This window comes from Equus caballus, chromosome 3, assembly GCF_041296265.1.
Source record: "Equus caballus isolate H_3958 breed thoroughbred chromosome 3, TB-T2T, whole genome shotgun sequence".
Taxonomy (NCBI): Eukaryota; Metazoa; Chordata; class Mammalia; order Perissodactyla; family Equidae; genus Equus; species Equus caballus.
This window is the reverse complement of record NC_091686.1, coordinates 73,246,560-73,269,776: the sequence shown is the minus strand read 5'-3', so window position 1 is coordinate 73,269,776 and position 23,217 is coordinate 73,246,560. Positions and strand designations below refer to the sequence as shown.

At 36.8% G+C, this 23,217-nt stretch overlaps 1 protein-coding gene across 2 annotated transcripts in view; it reads right to left on the bottom strand.

The window, feature by feature from the left end:
- CENPC (centromere protein C) overlaps positions 1-23,217 on the bottom strand; it is a 76,900-nt gene that overhangs the window by 26,575 nt on the left and 27,108 nt on the right. For both annotated transcript variants that reach the window (XM_023638032.2, XM_001497321.7), the window contains exons 9-10: positions 20,823-21,014; positions 15,436-15,727 (exon numbers count right to left, since the gene is read on the bottom strand). In XM_023638032.2, coding sequence (XP_023493800.1) covers positions 15,436-15,727; positions 20,823-21,014 — 484 coding nt within the window. The remainder of the gene's footprint in view (positions 1-15,435; positions 15,728-20,822; positions 21,015-23,217) is intronic.

The window sequence follows — 23,217 nt, the reverse complement described above, 5'->3', positions numbered from 1 at the left end:
CCAGATTGAAAAGGAAGAGGTAAAACTATCACTATTCACAAATGACATGATCTCGTACTCAGAAAATCTTACAAAATCCACTAAAGAGCTACCAGAACTAATAAACGAGTGCAGCAAGGTTGCAGGATACAAGATCAATATACAAAAGTCAATTCTACTTCTATACACTTGCAGTAAACAACCCAAAAATAAAATTTAAAACACAATTCCATTCACAATAGCATCAAAAGGAATAAAATACTTACAAATGAATTTAACAAAAGAAGCGTAAAACTTATGCTCTGAAAACATTGTTGAAAGAAATTAAAGAAGATCTCAATAAATGGAAAAACATCCCACGTTCATGGATCAACAGATTTATTGTTAAGATGGCAATATTCCCCAAATTCATACACAGATTCAACACAATCCCTATTAGAATCCCAACTGATGTCTGTATAAATTCACATGCTGATTCTAAAATTTATATGGAATTGCAAGGGACTCAGAATAGCCAAAACAATCCTGAAAAGGAAGAATAAAGGGAACTCACACTTCTTGATTTCAAAACTTACAGCAAAGCAATGGTAACCAAGACACTCGAGTACTGAAATAAGGACTGATACATAGATCAACAGAATAAAACTGAGAATCTAGAAATAAACTCAACATCTATAGTCAACTGATTTTTAACAATAGTGCCAAGACCATTCATAGGGGAAAAAAATAGTCTTTTCAACAGTTATGGGACAAGTGGATAGTCACATGCAAAAGAATAAAACTGGACTCTAACTTCACAGCATATATAAAAATTAACTTGAAAAGGATCAAAGACCTAAATGTAAGAGTTAAAATTTTAAAACTCTTAGAAGAAAAGACAGGGGCAAATCATCATGAACTTGGATTGAGTAAAGGATTCTTAGATATGACACCAAAAGCACACGCAACAAAAGATAAAATGGACTTTATCAAAATTTAAAACGTTTGTGCTTCAAAGGACACCTTTAAGAAAACAAGAGGCAAGCTTGGTGGTGTAGTAGGTTAAGTTCACACACTCCACTTCGGCAGCCTGGGATTTGCCAGTTTGGATCCTGGGCAGGGACCTACACACCACTCATCAGGCCACGCTGTAGTGGCATCCCACATAGAAGAACTAGAAGGACTTACAACTAAGCATATACGACTACATACTGGGGCTTTGGGGAGGGAAAAAAGTGGAAGATTGGCAACAGATGTTAGCTTAGGACCAATCTTCCTCTCCAAACAGTGTATCTTTAGAAAAAAAAAGGAAGTTAAAAGATGACCCACAAAATAGGACAAAGTATCTGCAAATCATTTATTGTACGAGGGACTTGTACCTAAAATATTCAGACCTCTTAGAACTCAAAAAAAGACAACCCAATTAAAAATTGGGCAAAGGGGAGAGAGGTGGAGCAAAATGGTGGAGTGACCTGACCCGCGACTCTCTCCCCTCCAAAGTACAAGAAAGGACTGAAAAAAAAGAAACTGAATTTCAGCTAGTGAACCTAATGCCAGGACTCAGAGACCTACAGTATCAAAAGACAGAGGATGGAGCCCCTGCTGCCCACCTCAGAGGAGGTGGAACGGGGTAGGAGAGAACTTTCCTCCCTCCCCTAGAACCCGGGATCGCCACGCGGGTCCGTGAAGGAGCAGGGGAGGGGTGGCATGACCAGGGGATCGTCTAGGACTCCCGCCCCTGGTACAGTGGAAACCCGCTGACGGGGGAAGGCTTCCGTGCACAGGGACTCCATAAACCCAGGGCCCCGGGAGACCAGAGAACAGAACTGATCGAATCCAGATCTGTGCGTGAGATAAACTGCCCCCGGCCCCACCCCCTGCCCCAAAACCGCACTGGGCGCCACCATCTTGCCCAAAGGCGGAGAGCTCAGAACGCGTGGTACTCGACCCCTATCTAGGGGCGACAGGCTGTCACTGCGACCGAATTCTACCACCATGCGAAAAAACCGCTCCTCTACCATCCAGCAATTTATAAAAGCCCCAGACCAGAAGGAAAACAATAAAAACATAGAACGAAGTCCTGAGGACTTGGAAATAGGTAAACTAAGTGAAAATGAGTTCAGAGCAGCTATAATCAAAAAACTCAACGAGGTAGAGAGAAAGACAGAGAAACAAGCCAAGTTCTGGAGTTACTTCACAAAAGAGATTGAAATTATAAAGAAGAATCAAACAGAATTACTAGAGGCAAAAAACACAATGGACCAGATAAAACAGAATACGGATTCCCTGAACGCCGAGGTAGACTCCACAGAAGAGCAAATTAGCATAATCAAAGATAGACAGGCTGAATGGCTCCAGACAGAGGAAGAAAGAGAACTAAGGATTAAAAGGAATGAGGAAAGTATTAGAGAGATAGCAGATTCAATGAGGAGAAAGAACTTAAGGATCATAGGAATTCCTGAGAACGTGGAAAAGGAAAATGGAGCAGAAAGTGTGCTTAATGAAATTATAGAAGAGAACTTCCCAAATATACGGATTGAGGGAGAAATGTGTGTAGAGGAAGCTTTCAGATCTCCTAGATTTGTCAATGTAAAAAGACCTACTACAAGGCATATAGTAGTACAAATGGCAAAAATGAATGACAAAGAAAGAATACTCAGGGCTGCAAGACGAAAGAGAATAACCTACAGAGGAGCTCCTATCACACTTTCAGCGGATTTCTCTGCAGAAACCTTACAAGCTAGGAGAGAATGGAGTGACATATTCAAAACTTTAAAAGATAAAAATCTTCAGCCAAGAATACTCTATCCAGCAAGAATATCCTTCAGATATGAGGGAGAAATTAAATCTTTTCCAGACAAACAAAAGTTAAGGGAATTTGTAATGAAAAGTCCTCCACTACAAGAAATCCTCAAGGCGGCTCTCGTACCTGAAAAAAAAAAAAGGGGAGAAAGGGGTCACAAACCACAGAGTAGGGAGACAGATAAATAGAACTACAATAGGATAGCAAATATTCAACTGTAGCATTAGGATAAAGGTAAGGAAACTACCAAAGCAAAGACGACCTTATCACTCTAACTACACACTAACTACACAAGTTGGAATAAGAAATGAAAATAATAATTTAGGAAGGGAAGAGCAAAGGGGCTAAATTAGTCTAGGCAAAGTAAGTAAGAGACCACCAGACAATACACTATATTATACACAAGATTCTAAATACAAACTTCAGGGTAGCCACTAAACTAAAAAACAGAACAGAGCCACAAAACATAAATAAGGAAAAATTTAAGAAACCCAGCATAAGAAATTGCAGTATCAAATGGGTAGGATAAAGCACACAGGAAGAGAAAAGCAGGAAAGCCAGATAATGAGCAACAGATTGACAGCTTTAAGTCCACATGCATCAATAATCACACTCAATGTAAACGGACTGAACTCTCCAATAAAAAGACACAGAGTGGCAAAATGGATTAAAGAACAAGATCCAACAATTGGTTGCCTCCAGGAAACACACCTCAGCCCCAAGGACAAACACAGGCTCAGAGTGAAGGGGTGGAGAACAATACTTCAAGCTAATAGGAAGGAAAAAAAAGGAGGTGTTGGAATTCTTATATCAGACATAGTGGATTTCAAAATAAGACAGGTAAAGAGAGACACACAGGGACAATATATAATGATCAAAGGGACACTTCATCAAGAAGAAATAACGCTCATAAATATCTATGCACCCAACATAGGAGCACCAAGGTTCATAAAGCAACTATTAACAGACCTAAAGAAACATGTTAAAAACAACACAATGATAGTAGGGGACCTCAGCACCCCACTCCCATCAATGGACAGATCATCCAGACAGAAAATCAACAAAGAAATAGTGGAGCTGAATGAAAGACTAAAACAATTGGACTTAATAGACATATATAGATCACTTCATCCTAAAACAGCAGAATACACATTCTTCTTAAGTGCACATGGGACATTCTCAAGGACAGACCATATGTTGGGAAACAAGGCAAGTCTCTACAAATTTAAAAAAATTGAAATAATAACAAGCATCTTCTCCAATCATAATGCTATAAGGCTAGAAATTAATTACAAGAAAAAAGCTGAGAAAGGCACAAAGATGTGGAGACTAAACAATACACTACTGAACAAGCAATGGATCATTGAAGAAATTAAAGAAGAAATCAAAAAGTACCTGGAAACAAATGAAAATGATAACATGCCATACCAACTCATATGGGATACAGCAAAAGCTGTATTAAGAGGAAAATTCATCGCAATACAGGCACACCTTAACAAACAAGAAAAATCCCAAATAAGCAATCTTAAACTACACCTAACCGAACTAGAGAAAGAAGAACAAATAAAGCCCAAAGTCAGCAAAAGGAGAGAAATAATAAAAATCAGAGCAGAAATAAATACTATTGAAACAAAAAAGGCGGTAGAAAGGATCAATGAAACAAAGAGCTGGTTCTTTGAGAAGATAAATAAAATTGACAAACCCCTAGCCAGACTTACAAAGAAAAAAAGGGAGAAAGCTCAAATAAACAAAATCAGAAATGAAAGAGGAGAAACAACAACAGACTGCAGAAATACAACAGATTATAAGAGAATACTACGAAAAACTCTATGCTAACAGAATGGATAACCTAGAGGAAATGAATAAATTCTTGGACTCCTACAATCTCCCAAAGCTCACTCAAGAAGCAGCAGACAATTTGAACAGACCAATCACAAGGAAACAGATTGAAACAGCAATCAAAAACATCCCAAAGAATAAAACCCCAGGACCAGATGGCTTCCCTAGGGAATTCTACCAAACTTTCAGAGAGGATTTAATACCTATCCTTTTCAAGCTATTCCAAAAATGAGGGAGGATGGAACACTTCCTAACACATTCTATGAGGCCAACATCACGCTGATACCAAAGCCTGACAAGGACACCACGAAAAAAGATAACTACAGGCCAATATCACTGATGAACACAGATGCAAAAATTCTAAACAAAATTTTGGCCACCAGAATTCATCAAAAGGATCATACATCATGATCAAGTGGGATTCACACCAGGGACACAGGGATGGTTCAACATCCACAAATCAGTCAACGTGATACACCACATCAACAAATTGAGGAATAAAAATCACACGATCATCTCAATAGATGCAGAGAAAGCATTTGACAAGATCCAACAGCCATTTATGATAAAAACTCTGAACAAAATGGGCATAGAAGGGAACTGCCTCAACATAACAAAAGCCATATATGACAAACCCACAGCCAACATCATACTTAATGGGCAAAAACTGAGTGCCATCCCCCTGAAAACAGGAACGAGACAAGGATGCCCCCTATCAGCACTCTTATTTAGCATAGTACTGGAGGTCCCAGCCAGAGCAATCAGGCAAGAAAAAGGAATAAAAGGAATCCAAATAGGGAGGGAAGAAGTGAAACTCTCGCTGTTTGCAGACAACATGATCTTATATATAGAAAACCCCAAAGAATCCATTGGAAAACTCTTAGAAGTAATCAACAACTACAGCAAAGTTGCAGGATATAAAATCAATTTGCATAAATCAGTAGCACTTCTATATTCTAATAACAAACTAACAGAAAAAGAACTCAAGAACACAATACCATTCACAATCGCTACAAAAAGGATAAAATACCTGGGGGTAAATTTAACTAAGGAAGTGAAGGACCTATATAATGAAAATTACAAGGCCTTTCTGAGAGAATTGGATGACAACATAAGGAGATGGAAAGACATTCCACGTACATGGATTGGAAGAATAATAAACATAGTTAAAATGTCCCTTCTACCTAAAGCAATCTACAGATTCAACGCCATCCCAATCAGAATCCCAATGACATTCTTTACAGAATTAGAACAAAGAATCCTAAAATTTATATGGGGCAACAAAAGACCCCGAATTGCTAAAGCAATCCTGAGAAAAAAGAACAAAACGGGAGGCATCACAATCCCTGACTTCAAAACTTACTACAAAGTTACAGTAATCAAAACAGCATGGTACTGGTACAAAAACAGGTGCACAGATCAATGAAACAGAAGTGAAAGCCCAGAAATAAAACCACACATCTATGGACAGCTTATCTTTGACAAAGGAGCTGAGAGGATACAATGGAGAAAAGAAAGTCTTTTCAACAAATGGTGCTGGGAAAACTGGAAAGCCATATGTAAAAGAATGAAAATTGACCATTCTTTTTCACCATTCACCAAAATAAACTCAAAATAGATCAAAGACCTAAAGGTGAGACCTGAAACCATAAGGCTCCTAGAAGAAAACGTAGGCAATACACTCTTTGACATCAGTATTAAAAAGACCTTTTCGGACACCATGTCTTCTCAGAGAAGGGAAACAATAGAAAGAATAAACAAATGGGACTTCATCAGACTAAAGAGCCTCTTCAAGGCAAATGAAAACAGGATTGAAACAAAAAAACAACCCACTAACTGGGAAAAAATATTTGCAAGTCATATATCTGACAAAGGCTTAATATCCATATTATATAAAGAACTCTCACAACTCAACAACAAAAAATCAAACAACCCGATCAAAAAATGGGCTGGAGACATGAACAGACATTTCTCCAAAGAAGACATACGGATGGCCAATAGGCACATGAAAAGACGCTCATCATCGCTGATCATCAGGGAAATGCAAATCAAAACTATACTAAGATATCACCTTACACCCATTAGAATGACAAAAATATCTAAATCTAATAGTAACAAATGTTGGAGAGGTTGTGGAGAGAATGGAACCCTCATTCACTGCTGGTGGGAATGCAAACTGGTGCAGCCACTATGGAAAACAGTATGAAGATTCCTTAAAAAATTAAAAATAGAACTACCATACGATCCAGCCATTCCACTACTGGGTATCTATCCAAAGAGCTTGAAGTCAGCAATTCCAAAAGTCCTATGCACCCCAATGTTCATTGCAGCATTATTTACAATAGCCAAGACATGGAAGCAACCTAAGTGCCCATCAACAGATGAATGGATAAAGAAGTTGTGGTATATATATACAATGGAATACTACTCAGCTTCAAAACAGAACAAAATCATCCCATTTGCAGCAACATGGAGGGAGCTTGAGGGAATTATGTTAAGTGAAATAAGCCAGTTAGAGAAGGATAATCTCTGTATGACTCCACTCATATGAGGAATTTAAAAATGTGGACAAAGAGAACAGATTAGTGGCTACCAGGGGAAAGGTGGGGTGTGGGGTGGGCACAAAGGGTGAAGTGGTGCACCTACAACACGAATGACCAACATTAATGTACAACTGAAATCACGCAAGATTGTAACCTACCATAAACTCAACAAAATAAAAAGTTAGGCAAAGGATCTGAACAGATCTTTCTCTAAAGATAGGCAAATGACCAATAAGCATATGAAAAGATGCTCAACATCATTAATCATCTAGGAAATGCAAATGAAAACCACAATGAGATACCACTTCATACCAACCAGGATGGCTGTAATCAAAAAGTCAGATAATAACAAATGCTGACAAGAATGTGGAGATACTGGAACCTTCACCCACTGCTGATAGGAATGTAAAATGGTGCAGATGCTTTGGAAAACAGTCTTGCAGATCCTCAAACAATGAGTTACCTATGATTCAGCAATTCCACTCCTAGGTATATATCCAAGAGAAGTGAAAACATATGTCCACATAGAAACTTACAAATGTTTATACCAGCATTATTCATAACAGCCAAAGGTAGAAACAACCAAAACATCCGTCAATAATGTATGGATAAACACAACACAGTATAAAATATTATTTAGCCATAAAAAGAAATGAAGTACTGACACATGCTACAACATGAATGAAACTTGAAAATATTATGCAAACTGAAAGAAGCCAGTACAAAAAAACTCATACTATATGATTTCATTCATATGGAAGTCTAGAATAGAGAAATCTATAGACAGAAAGCAGATCAGTGGTTGCTTAGGGCTATGGGGGAGATGATAGTTAAAGGATACTGGTTTCTTTGTGAGGTGATGAAAATGTTCTAAAATTGACTATATTGGTAGTTTGCATCTATCTGTGAATATACTAAAAACCACTGAATTGTACACATTTCATGAGTGAATTGTATGACATGTGAGTTATCCCTCAATAAAGCTATTAAAAAAATCTAATGTAGTAAGCTTCTATTCCAACTGGCTTATAGAAATAACATAAAAATTAAGTGCTTATATAAATTCAAAATGAGAGAAACTCAGGGGAAACGGCTTATGCTTTAAATGCACTAGCTCTTTTTTTTCCTGGAAGATTTTAATAGGGAAAAAGAGTGTTAGCTCATAGTTTAATTAATGACCATTATTATGTTATTATAAGAAGCAAAAAGTATCACTTTCAAACAAGTTATAAGTTTTAATACCTGCTATATACTTGTATAGAGGAAAAGTAGCTCATGTAATATTTCTAATCAGGAAGAATCCTTAGACAAATTAGATTAGTTTATTAACTTTGGCTTAAAAACTATCATCTGTCTCCTCCCTGATTTCACCACTGTGTGTGTGTTCTAGTACTGAATATTCTAGTACTGAAAAGGTTTGAATTTATTTTCCCAAAAGAAACCTAATATCAGCTTAAATTGTGTTTTCAAAACCCTTAGTTAACTTTAAGACTTCAGATTAGTATTAAATTGTGCTAATTAATAATTAATCTTTGGGTATGACAAATATATGAAAAGTAAAAGGATAGATTAGAGTATACGAAGATGTCATTTGGTTTAAAACTAATTCAGCCTGACCTTGTTTTTCCAAAAGCGCCTGATGTGGCCTGTTGAACGTGCACTGTACATCTGCTTTAAACATTTACTATGTCCCAAAGACAAGAACGCTGCCCCTAAGACAGGGATGTAACTTTCCCCAATAACGGGATTTCTTTAAGGATAAGCATTTCTTCCTGGAAACTAAGGATTAATTACCGAGCTGCTGTGCAAGTTAAGCATCTGTGACAGCAGTAAAAGAGACGATCGTGTCACATGTGATGTATGCTCTTGTTCCAAGACAGTATGTATAAGCACTCTGTACACTCCACTCCTTTGGTGCCCTTCCTTCCTTAGGGAAGGAAGGCCCCAGGCTACAGTCCTCTGAACCAGCTCATAATAAACTTACCCCAATTTTGATGTATGGATTGACTATGCATTATTTGCATTGACAGATATCCGGATAATTTGCACGATAAAAAATCCAAAACTGGTTTCTAAACATAGTTTTAATTTACCCCTTTCTCATACATTTTAAAACGGCCATCAATTAGGCTAAAGGATGTACCAATGCCTTTGGATGTTAATATACAATTCATGTTAGCCACTTTGAAAACAATGGCTTAGGTAATGTGCACCTGGGGACAGCAATAGCTAGACAGTTCTTGATTGCCTATTTTCAAATATCCCCACTACCTGGAGGAAACAGAAGTTGGTTGCTTTGAGGGTCAAAATACTTGAGACTAGTCTAAATACAACAATTACAAAGAAATGCAAATACACAAAGTAATGAATATGTTTTGTCTATCAAAGGAATTCTTGCACTTTATCAAGAAAGTAGAATCGATACAAAACATATACTATCTTATTTAATAAGATTATGTTAAAGCTGATATCAAAAATTAACATTTTTCATCTACTTATATATGTACATACGTTTAAACACATATATAAGCATATATTAAGATCAATTTTTAAACAGCTTATCAACAATAGAGAAAAAAATCATTATAAAAGATGGATCTCTTAAAATACCTTTTTGGTATCTCTGTCATGTTTTAAACCATTTTTAACACAAGTTCCTCACTTTCAAAAATGCTCACTTTTGTTACTGATGCACGTTTTAAACATTATCACTATAAAAAAGACTATAATCATTTGCCTGCTTTTAGGAACCTATGACATATTTATATTTTAATGTAATAACCCAGTTTTCTCTGACAAGTTTTTTTTTTTGCCTTTTCTGAATATTGAACAATAAAACTGTTAACATGCCTTTTATATCGAAATTATCTTTGGGGTTTCCGTAAGAACCATTTGGTAACCACAACGATTTATCTTTTCACCTTATGACACGTAGAATATCAAAATTATTAACATGTTTGCTCTCCTATGCATATTAAGTAGCTTAATGACTACACAGGCTGACTAAACAAATATCTCAAAGATCTTTGTATGAATCCAGATGCCCAACAGGCTTTCTTTTTTTCTTTTTAAAGATTGGCACCTGAGCTAACATCTGTTGCCAATCTTCTCTTTTTTCCTTCTTCTTCTTCTTCTTCTTTTCCCCAAACAACCCAGTACATAGTTATATGTTCTATTTGTAGGTCCTTCTGGCTCTGCTATATGCGACGCCACCTCAGCATGGCTTGATGAGCGGTGGTAGGTCTACGCCCAGGATCCAAACTAGCAAAACCCTGGGCAACCAAAGCAGAGCACGTGAACTTAACCACTCGGCCACAGGGCCAGCCCCCAAATAGGCTTTCTTAAGCAAACATTGTAGCAACTATCAACTCTGGATATTTCTAATTGGACTAACTGCTCACTGTGCACAAAAAATAATGCTTATTTTAGGAATACAGCTCAAATTTAGAAACTTAATGTAAATTAATCTTACCTTAACATTTCTCTCAAACCATAGCTAAGGCTTCTCTGCCTTGTTACTAAAACATTGATTTATTTTTATTAATACATTCAAGTAAAAACAACTGGTGTACTAGTCAGAAGGCTTAAGCATCCAAGGACACACTATTTAATCTATGTGGACCTTCCTCATATGTAAAAATGGAGCTAATAACTAACTGTCCTATCCACTTCTCCAGAGTCTTATGCAAATTAAGTGATATAAGACAGAAGCTGATATAAATACAGGCACATCTTATTTTATTGCGCTTCGTGGATATTGCATCTTTTACAAACTGAAGGTTTGTGGCAACCCTGCGTCAACCAAGTCTCTCAGTACATTTTTCCACAGCATTTGCTCACTTCATGTCTCTGTGTCACATTTTGGTAATTCTCGCACTATTTCAAACTTTTTCATTATTATTATATTTGTTATGGTGATCTGTGATCTGAGATATTTGATGTTACTATTTTAATTGATTTGGGGTACCATGAACCATGCCCTTATAAAATGACAAACTTAATCGATAAATGGTGTATGTTCTGACTGCTCCACCTACCGGCTGTTCCCTCCAGCCCTCCTGAGGCCTCCCTATAATCTGAGACACATAAATATTGAAATTAGGCCAATTAATAACACTACACTGGCCTCGAAGTGTTCAAGTGAAAGGAAGAGTCACACATCTCTGACTTGAAATCAAAAGCTAGAAATGATTAAGCTTAGTGAGGAAGGCATGTTGAAAGCCGAAACAGGCCAAAGCTAGGCCTCTTGCACCAATCAGCCAAGCTGTGAATGCAAAGGAAGAAGTCTTGAAGGAAATTAAAAGTGCTACTTCAGTGAACACGCAAACAGTAAGAAAGTGAAACTGCCTTACTGCTGACATAAAAAAAGTTTTGGTGGTCTGGACAAAAGATCAAATCAGCCACAAAATTCCCTTAAGCCAAAGCCTAACCCAGAGCAAGGCTCTAACTCTCTTCAATTCTATGAAGGCTGAAAGTGGTGAGGAAGCCACAGAAGAAAAGTTTGAGGCTAGCAGAGGTTGGTCCTTGAGGTTTAAGGAAAGAAGCCATCTCCATAACATCAAAGTGCAAGGTGAAGCCACAAGTGCTGACATAGAAGCTGCAGCAAGTTATCCAGAAGATCTAGCTAAGATCATTAATGAAGGTGGCTACACTAAACAACAGATTTTTCAGTGTAAATGAAACAGACATATTGGAAAAAGATGCCATCCACGACTTTCACAGCTAGAGAGGAAAAGTCAATGCCTGGCTTCAAAAGACAGGCTGACCCTCTTGTTAGGGTCACTAATGCAGCTAGTGACTTTAGGTTGAAGCCAATGAACATTTATCATTCCAAAAGTCCTAGAGCCCTTGAGAATTATGCTAAATCCACTCTCCCTGTGCTGTATAAATGGGACAACAAAGCCTAGATGACAGCACATCTGTTTACAACACGGTTTACTGAATATTTTAAGCCCACTGTTGAAACCCATTGCTCAAAAAAAATATTTTTCAGAATATTATTGCTCATTGACAATATACCTGGTCACCCAAGAGCTCTGACGGAGATGTACAATGAGATGAATGTTGTTTTCATGCCTGCTAACACAACATCCATTCTGCAGCCCATGGATCAAGGAGTCATTTCAACTTTTAAGTCTTCTAATTTAAGAAATACATTTCATAAGGCCATAGCTGCCATAAATAGTGATTCCCCTGATAGATCTGAGCAACACAAATTGAAAAGCTTCTGCAAAGGATTCACCATTTTAGATGCCATTAAAAACATTCATGATTCATGGGAAGAGGTTCAAAATATCAACATTAACAGGAGTTTGGAAGAAATTGATTCCAACTCTCATGGCTAATTTTGAGGGGTTCAAGACTCCAGTGAAGGAAATAACTGCAGATGTAGTGGAAATAGCAAGAGACAAGAAGTAGAAGTGGAGCCTAAAGATGTGACTGAATTGCTGCAATCTCATGATAAAACTTCAATGGATGAGAAGTTGCTTCTTATAGATGAGCAAAGAAAGTGGTTTCTTGAGATGGAATCTACTCCCAGTGAAGATGCTGTGAAGATTATTGACATGACAACAAAAAATTCAGAATATTACATAAACTCAGTTGATAAAGGAGCAGCACGGTTTGACAGGAATGACTCCAATTTTGAAAGTTCTACTGTGGGTAAAATGTTATCAAACAGCATCGCATGCTACAGAGAAATTGTTCATGAAAGAGTGAGTGAATCTACGTGGCAAACTTCCTTAGTGTTTTAAGAAATTGCCACAGCCACCCAACCTTCAGCAACTACCACCCTGATCGGTCGGCAATCATCAACATCAAGGCAAGACCCTCTACCAGCGAAAAGATTACGGCTCACTGAAGGCTCAGATAATGGTTAGCATTTTTTAGCAATAAAGTATTTTTTAAAGGTATGTACATTGTTTTTTTAGACATAATGCCATCACACACAACAGACTACAGTATAGTGTGATCATAACTTTTATATGCACTGGGAAACCAAAAAATTTGTGTGATCCCCTTTATTGCGATATTCGCTTTATTGTGGTGGTCTAGAACCAAATGTGCAATATCTGTGAGGCATGGCCTGTATGGAAGCCTCATATAACACAGAGAGGGCATTACAAATCAGTGGGAGGAAATGTACTATTCAATAAACTGATTAGACAACTGATTATCTACATGGGGAAAAAAGAATTTAGACTTCCTCCTCCACATCAAAGAAAAATAAATTACAGATGGCTTAAAGAAGTAAATATAAAAAAGCAAGTTAAAGTTTTTAGAAGATAATATAGAAAATACATCTTTATGACTTTAGAGTCAATAAAACAGGAAATTCTCAAAATGCTGAAGGCTGATAAATTCAACATTAAAATTATATCTTCCATATGAAAGACATTATAGACAACCTTAAAAAGTGAAAAGACAAGACACAGACTCAGAGTGCTATTTGTAATATATGTGACCCATTAAGGATTAGAAGCCAAAGTAAATAGAGCTTCTAAAAATCAATTCTAAAAAATATAGAAAAGTGAGCTAAAGGTATTAACAAGCAATTTACAAAGAGGCAATCTATTTAAAAACGGGCAAGCAACAAATGAAAACATGTTTAACTGTTTAACCTCCCTAATAAGTACGGAAACGCAAATTAAATCCAGAGATACACTCCATTAGACTGACATAAAAACAAGTCTAACATCAACACATTTTGGTGAGAACATGGAGCAATGAGAATTCTTACACCATTGTAAGAATGGAGCGGGGTTGTAAACTGGATCCAATTTGGAGAGCAATCTGGCAGTCCTTAGGCAAGTTAAACATGTATATATCCTAAAATCCTGCAATTCTACTTCTTGGTATATATTATAGAGAATCTCTCACACATGTACACAGGAAGCATGTACAAAATGTCCACTGAAAAAGTGTTTCAATAGTGAAAAATTAGAAACCCTTATCAAGAGACTAGATGAATATATTTTCATATACCCATATAAGGTGATACTATAAATTCAACCAACCACTTGTTTTTTTAAGTCCTGAGAGCTAGGAACAGCTTTTACATTTTTCAAAGGTTACATTTTAAATGGTGAAGGATCTACACAATAGCTCAGATTTTGCCTCTTGGCCAGTAAAGCCTAAAATATTTACTATCTGGCTCTTCAACAAAAGTTTGCCAACCTCCACTATGAAGGAATGAAAATAAAACATTTATCAACATGAATAAACTCAAAAGTATATAATGTAAAAAGCAAGTCACAGAAAGATATGTATAGTATGAAACCATTTTTATAAAGTTTTAAAACAATACCACATACCATTTATATATACAAGCACATGTAGGAAATGTATAAAAACATCTATGAGAATGATTACCAAATTCAGTGTAGTGGCTATCTCTAAGAAGGGAAAGAGAGCAATGGGATCAGCAAAGGTCCACATGGGATTTCAATGGTCACTATGTTTTATTTCTTAAGCAAGGTCATGGGGAATCAGGTGTTACTTTGGGGGGTGGGGGGGACACCTGAAATATCTCATAAAAAGAAACTGAATGAGAAAGAAGATATGAGAATGGTATGAAAAAATTAAACAATGTGTATGGGATTTATTTTTGCACCATAATGACATACATTAATATTTTGGAGCACTCTTTCATTTATTTTGATACATCTCCAATATCTTGCAGTTTCTCAACAATATGTATTATTTGTTGAATAAATAAATGAAAGAATAAATGCTATATCAATAAGCAAAAATGCATAAGAATAATACTTAACTGATTAGGTTGTTAGACTGATGAGAATTCATTGAAAGCAACTAGCTAATACCTGGCACATAATAAGCACTCAAAACATGTTAACTATTATCATTTTAGGGGGAAAAGCACTAAGATGTATTCCTATTTATTGAAATCACATTAACCTCACTTAAAAGGAAGCAACTCAAACTGTACACTTAAAAATGATTAAGATGGGAAATTTTATGTTATGTGTTTTTACGACAACAAAAAAAGGGAAGCAACTCTTAGGCAACAACAATACTCACCTTATTAAATTTATCACCCACATTCCATGTGTGCTATATATTATTCCCCATTTTAATAGGAGGAATAAATTCAGAGTAGTACTTTGTCTAGGGCGTCACCCAGCTAATGGCAGAGCCTAGATTTACTACTAGGTTTGCAAGATTGCAGAGCCCTTTATGCCAATACTGCCTCTCCATAAATGATTAAATAACATAGACAAACTATTAAATGCTGAACAAAAATAACTATATTGTACACATGGCGGACATTACCCAGAATGATCAAGATTTTTCTTCTTAGCCAGGTCTGCTTTGTCACTTTCCACTGACTCGTTATGGGAACAACTGGGAATTTCATCATGGTCAGTAATTCCTCCAGAATCTTTAGCATTTAAAAACTTCTGTCTTTTTGAGCTGCCTTGAGTAGCTCTCTTCTGCCCTTTACGTGGAATAGTTTTTCTCCCAATATTCTTAGATGATTGACTTGATTTTTCAACAGGTTTTTGTCTACTGTTGTGATACACTGACAATTCATTTCTTATTGAAGAATTGCTATAAATAGGATCTGAAGGATTCAATGAAAACTTAAAGTTAGCATGTTTATCCAGATCATCTGACTCACTGAATAGTAACATCACTTTTATTTACACACACACACCAATCTCAGAGGCTGTTTTCAAATTAAATTCACAAACATGTATCTCTTCAATTTTTAGATATGTGCCCCAAACTCTTTAAATATATCACAAGCTTCCAAAAACCACCCTCTCTGGCTCTGCCCACTACTTTTCTATCCATCCTTAAGATGGTGGTATTCCTCAATGTTTCAGCTTCAGCTTTTCTCACTCTATATACTTTCTTTGAGGGAACTATCTACCCATAACTTTAATTACTATCCACATGCTAAAATTATAACATTTACCTTCTCCTCTCTACCAGAGTTTCCACTCTGGTTTTAGTTACCACCCTAAGGAAAAGTACAACTATCTACACAGATATCTATGTCAGAAATCGGAGTCATCCAAGACTCCTGCCCCTATCCACAATCTCTAAATCTTGTCAGTTCTACTTTCCTAATGCCTTTCAAATCCACTTCTTTCAAGCTCTCCTGCCTGTCATTAGCAGGCATTCTTATCTGGATTATTAAAACAGCCTCTTAATTAATCTCCCTTTCTCTAGCTTTGCTGTTCTTCAATCCATTCTTCACACTGCTTAAAGAATCATCCTTGGTTCAAGTTGGATCATTACAACCCTGCTAAAAATCTTTTAGTGGTTATTTACAGCTTAAGGATTAAGTCCAAATATTTTCAATATTAATTTACTTCTACATCTAGAGTACTTATTTCATTAACTACAACTCTCCACACTCCCCTCCAAACAAACAAACCAAAAAAGGTCAACAGTACTGAACTATTTGCATTTTTCTAAAGCACTGGTTCTTAAAAGGTGGTCCGGAAACCAGCAGGATCAGCATCACCTGGGAATTTGTGTGAACTGCAAATTCTCAGGCCTCACCTCAGACCTCCTAAATCAGAAACTCTTGGAGTAGGGTTCAGTAATTTGTGTTTTAACAACCCTTCCAGGTTAATTCTGATAAACAGCTTTAAAAAGGTCAAGTTCTCAGGTCCAAATCTCTGCACATGCTATTTCTGCTTGAAACATTCCATCCTTCATCCTCACTCACCCAATCAGCTAGCAGACTCCTAATTCACCCTTCCGGAAGCTTTCTCTAATTTCCTAGGCTAAATTAGTAGCTCTCTCAACTCTTTGATAATGTTTATGATACATCTGACTGTTTACTCATCTCTCTCCTCCAGCAGACTGAGAATTCCTTGAGACCAAGACTGGTGTTTTACCTATCTTTATATTCCCAATCCCTAACACTAGGGGCAGGACTGTGGTGGAGCAAGAGTAGCCTATGGTGGGAAAAAAACCTTTTTTCCAGTTTCATTGAGATATAACTGACATCTTTTTGAAAAATGATTACTAGAGTTTTCATCATAAGGGGAAAAAAATTCTAAGTAGGGTGGAAAATTTAAGAAGGTGCTTACTCTCAGAATCATCCAAGTACTGAGCCTGAAATCACACAACCCTGAAAGCAAGTGCCTCCTTAAACTTCCCATTCTAGGTTTCTTACTTGCCTCACTCTAGTCCTGGCATTGCCTAACACCATTTCTGCCTCACAGTGGGGACTCAATAAATGTTTCTTGACATACATAAAAAAGCAGCAGGGCTACATGTGTACCACTGGCAGCATGGTTGCTTGATTAGTGAAATAAGCAACAGACCAAGAGTCATGAAATCTGGGTTCTATTGTTTTCCATGACCTTAGTGACAAGGCATGTTGCTTTTCTGGGCTTCAGACTTAGTTTCTTCTTCCACCAGATGAAGGAGTTTGAACTTTATGACCTTTAAAGCATTTCTCTACTTTTCTGACTCCCCACTTGACCAGAAACACAACATCTGTTTCCGACTGTTACCATAAGTTTCAAAGTTCCAGCGCACTTATCCAAGCTCTGTAAGATTTTTATTTATCCACATATTTACCACCTATTTACCACAGTTTCAAGCAACCTGGAGCAGAAAGGTGAGTTCTCCAAACTACTGTTACCGTAGTAGTTAACATTTTAAAAGTAATAGTTAATATTTTAATACTTAATCCTTACAACAACTTAATGAGGTAGAAGTAGTGGTAACCATACGTTACAGAATGAGAAACTGAACAAAGTAATCTAACTGAAGTGGAGGAAGCATAATTTAAACTCATATCTAACTTCAAAATCCAAAGGGGACTGCAGCAGAATAAATATTTCTTGTTGCCATCACTCAAGCATCCCAACGATTCAATAATTCATAGCAACAAGGCCTCAGAGATGTAGTACCATACTTGTACTAGTCTCTCATTCGTTGACTTAAAGGTCCCAGAGCCAACAGTATCTGCATATGTAAATGTTACCTTATCATCTACCAATCTTTCCATGAAAACCACCTTAAAATATTCAAAATTTTTCCAAAATGTACATAATCATACATTTCCATATTGTACAGAAAGAGTTGGCATAGCATGCCTAAGAATGCTATCTTTAGAAAGGCGTGCTTGCAAAGTTAGCCATTGGCTAGCATGTAGGAACCTGAATTTCAGAAGGGTTCCCATCATTTCATCATTTCCTTATTGAAAAATGTGGTTCAGTGTGCCTAAGCTGCTTTTGCAAAAAATATGGTTTATGGAAATACTTGCTTTCCTTCTGGGAGTAAAGAATTTTAGTACTGCCAGGCAGACAGTGTCTAGGTGACCATCCCTAATAAAAACCTTGGGCACTAAATCTTTAATGAGTTTCCCCGGTAGATGACATTTCACACATTTGTCACAAGTCACTGCTGAAGGAATTAAGTGCCTCCTGTATGAATCCACTGGGAGAGGACTCTTGGAAGCTTGCACCCGACTTCCTTCAGACTTTGCCCATGTACTTTTTCTCTACAGATTTTGCTTTGTATCCTCTCACTGTAAGGAAACTTGACACTTCATTATCACTCTCTCACTTCACTTTTACCTATTTCACTGAGAAAACAAAATTGGTCAGATGAGTATATCTTTATCTTCCCACCATCAACTCTACCAACTTACTTCCAGCTGTCCCCATATACTGTGGCTTTCCTCTTTTATGTGATATACTGTCCTTGTCCCTGTCTAAGGCTAACTCTTCTAACTGTGCGCTAGATCATATCCTCTCCTTGCTTACTCAAGACTGTGATCCTGCATTTATCCTCTACCCTTCTACAAAGATTTTAATGAGTAGATAAGCTGATGTACTATCTTGTATATTTAAAAAAATGACCTTCTCTTGACCCCACATCTGCTATGCCCCTTTATCTTATTGTCTCTCTTTCCTCACTTCCTACTCCCTCTTGAACCCACTCCAATCAAGCTTTTGATCTCATCATTCCACAAAAACCACTTTTATCAAGATGACCAACAATCTCCATGTTTCCAAAATCATACTGTCAATTCTTTGCTCCCACCTAATTCGGGACATTAGCAGTATTTAAAACAGTTCATCAACTTGATCCTTAAAATGCTTTCATTACTTTACTTCCATAACCCTAAGTTCTCCTCATTTTCCTTTAATCTCACTAACTGCTCCTTTCAGTCTCTTCTGATGGATCTTCCTTCCCCTTCCTGACTCCTAACATTAGAGTCTCCCAGGACTCAATCCTTGGCTTGCTTTCTTCTCCAGGGACTACTCCAGTCTACCACTAGGTGATCTCAAGCAGTCTCAAAGCTTTAAATATCATCTATATATTGATAACTCCCTAATTATAAGTCCTCCTAGATCTTGCCCCCTAACTATAGACTCACTTATCAGGAGATCCCATCAATACATCAACTTTGATATCTAATTAACATATTACAACCTGAAACCTTGACATCCTTCCCAAATCTGCTTCTCTCACATCTTTCCCCATCTTAGTAAACAACAGCTCCATTCTTCTACTTTTTCAGGCAAAAATACTGAATCATCCTAGCCTGCTGCTTCTCTCACTCCAAACCATCAGTACTCTCTGTAAGCTACCTTCAAAAAATATCTCGAATCCAACCACTTCTCATCTCTTCCCTCCAACAATCTCCTAACTAGTCTTCATGCTTCCATTTTTGCCTAGCTCTAGTTTCCTCCCCACATAGCAGTAAGAATAATCCTTTTAAAAGATGAATCAATCAGATCGCTTTATTGTTTTTTTCCAGTAGCTTCCTTATACACATCATCTAAACTCTCTATCACAGCCTGTCTCTCTGACTTCACCTCCCCCAGCTTCCTCTTCTTCAGCCATACTGGCCTTCTTGATGTTACTCAAACATGCCAAGCATGGCCCATCAGCACCTTTACAAACACTGTTCCCTTGGTCTGGAATGCTCCATAACAAATTATTTGTATGGTTCCCTCCTTCACTTTAGTCATATATGTGCTCTGAAAGACCATAATGGACTCTCATTGCTACCTTTTATAAAAACAGTATTCTGCTCTATCTTCCTATCCAGCCCCACCTCTGCCATCTACTTTCCATCTCTATCCTTTATTTGCTTTATTACCTATCACTGCATGAATTATATATCTATATTGTTGGTCTTTCTCCACTAGAATGTAAGTCCCGTGAGAGCAGGGACTTTCTGCCTTTTTTTTTTTTTTTTTGAGGAAGATTAGCCCTGAGCTAACTGCTGCCAATCCTCCTATTTTTTTTCTGAGGAAGACTGGTCCTGAGCTAACATCCATGTCCATCTTCCTCTACTTGATATGTGGGACACCTACCACAGCATGGCTTGCCAAGCGGTGCCATGTCGACACCCAGAATCCAAGCCGACAAACCCCAGGCCGCCGAAGCGGAACGTGGACACTTAACTCCTGTGCCACTGGGCCGGCCCTGGACTTTTGCTTTTGGTTTTGTTTTTCCACAGTTGTATCCCTATATACAGAATATGGTATATGGTACAGAATCAATGAATGTCTTCATAATTAATTAATTTAATATTTCTATTGATGACCCAATTTAACTATGTCCTCATGAGAGTTTCTCTGGAGAACAGCAGCATAAATTAAACATAAAGCCTCTTAAAGAATGATTTTTTGGGAGCTCCCAATGAACACAATTTAAATAAAAATACTTACTCTGCTCTGATTGCACCACCCACCAATTAGATGGACGCCTGGAAATTCTTCGACTTCTTGTGACAGTCAAAGTCACTTCTTCAGGTACAAGTTTGTTCTTCTTGGACTCATTTGAAAAATGCTTCTTTTTACCTTTCTTATCTTTTTTCTGATTCGATGAATGAGGAACATTGGTGCTACTTTTCTCGCTCCCTGAAATAAAGAAAATCATAAAAACAATTCACAATCTACAGAACCAGAGTTTTGAGAAAACTACAACAGATTAAAAAAATAAAATAACCTCCTTCAACTATAGGAACCACTTAAATTTATCCTGTGGGCTTCCTTTCATCTCTCATTTTTTAAAAGTCATATGTTCTCAATAAGATTTCTAACTGTCACTTAAATGCAACCTTTCACATTGCTTGATAACTAACATATCCTCCTAAGCCAAAAAAACAAGCATACACTGAAAAGCAAAAATAAAATATACGGTGCCTTCCAATGTCCCACTCACCAATGTCCCAAATAAAAAAGGGTAACTACTGCTTTTCTGTTTTGAAATAATTGATGTTTTTTGTCACTTATTTTTGGAAGATGAGATTTAAGGTGAGTTTTCTCTAAAGAGATCTTTTCTATATGAAGGAAAAAGGTTGTTTCCGTGAATAGAATTTAAAAAGAGAAAACAGAATGAAAAGAAACATGGATATAGCAAGCAACACATAGTTAATGAAAAGGTTTGGCATCAATAGTAACTTCATTTTACTACAAAGGCAAATGGGTAAGAAAAGAATCTAACAGAAGGGACAGATAAATTCTAATTTTGTTTTTGTGATGGACTACTAGGAAGAAGAGGAAATCATGGAAATAAAGGCTATTTTAATGTAAATATTGCAGCTGAGAGGGGCGCAACCACCAAAATGGGTTGGACAAGGGAGAATTTCTTTTTTTAAGACATAAGTTCAAAAAATGCTATTAGAAAAAATGTAAAATTTTCTTGACCATCAAATACATCAAGAAACCAGCATTTATGAAGCACCTGAGACAAAGATTTCCATGGGGTCCAAGGAAGAGATTAAAATCCTATCAAGTAGGAGAGATTCATAGAGTAAATAAATTGCACAAAAGTGTGTAAGACCAATGGAGCAGGCATTATATATAATCATATAATTAAGTATTAAACTCTACAGAATAAAAAGAAAAGAAGAAAGGAGAATATATAATAGGGGCTGAAATCTGGAAATACTGAAAATACAAGACTAGAGCTTTCACTAAAAAGGTAAATTTGGGGAAATAATTCAGACAGAGATGATATCTAATACAAAGGAATAATTTTCTCAAAGTATGACTATAAAGGAAGAGCAAAGGGTAAACAAACTTGGGAAATATGGAGAGTCACCAAAATTTATAGGTGAAATGAGGAAAGTAATCAATAAAGAAGACATAGAAGGAAATCAAACAAAGAAATAGGGAGGAGAATCAGGACATTACAGTATCAGAAATTAGCTAATGCTTAGTTAGGACAGAATGAACACTGCATCTTAGTCATCTTTACTATCTATAGCATATAACATTGTGTTTGGCACATAGGCTTTCAATAAATAGGCACTGAAATAATGAATTCAGGCTGAAGCCAATATTTCACTAGGCAATGAAAAGGCAAAAGTGCTACCCAACATGAGCTATTTTAGGTACTATTCAGATTTTTGATACTCAAAGTATGGTTCACAGATCAGATATATCAGCATCACCTGAAAGAGATTGTTTGGAAATACAGAATCTTGGGTCCCACCCCAGACCTACCTAAATCAATTTAGTAATCAGTATTTTAACAAGATCCTCAGGGAATTCAAATGCAAATACAAGTTTGAAAAGCACTCTTCCAGGTAATTTGATCATTCTCTCGTTAAATTTGATTGGGGAACAGAAGGACAGAAGAAAATGAGCCAAATTACATCAAGATCCCTTACAGTAGTATCACTCTCTAATTCTGTTTTGAGTATAAGCTATAGCATTTGGCAATATTTTGAATAAAGATAAAGAGAACTGATTCATGCTTATAAAAAAAGTAAAAGAAAAATATTAGCTTCAAGGATACTGAACCAGGTACAAAAAAGTTGATGAAAAAGGAAAGAATGTACTTTACCAATATAGTGCTTAATAATAGTAACAACCAAGATTTTGGAAGTGATGAAAATGGGAGATATTGGAAGAGCCACCATATATTAAGTAAAAACTCAACATAAAAGAAAACCTTTTAGGGAGTAGATGTAGAAAATGATAAAGGGTCAATTTACAAAACACTAAAGCAAGTATAGAGACTTTAACATGGTTGCCACTGATTAGTAGTTTAAGGAATTATCTGTATAACCGCAAGAATCCTCACGGATGAACATCATTTTCCTGCCCCCTATCT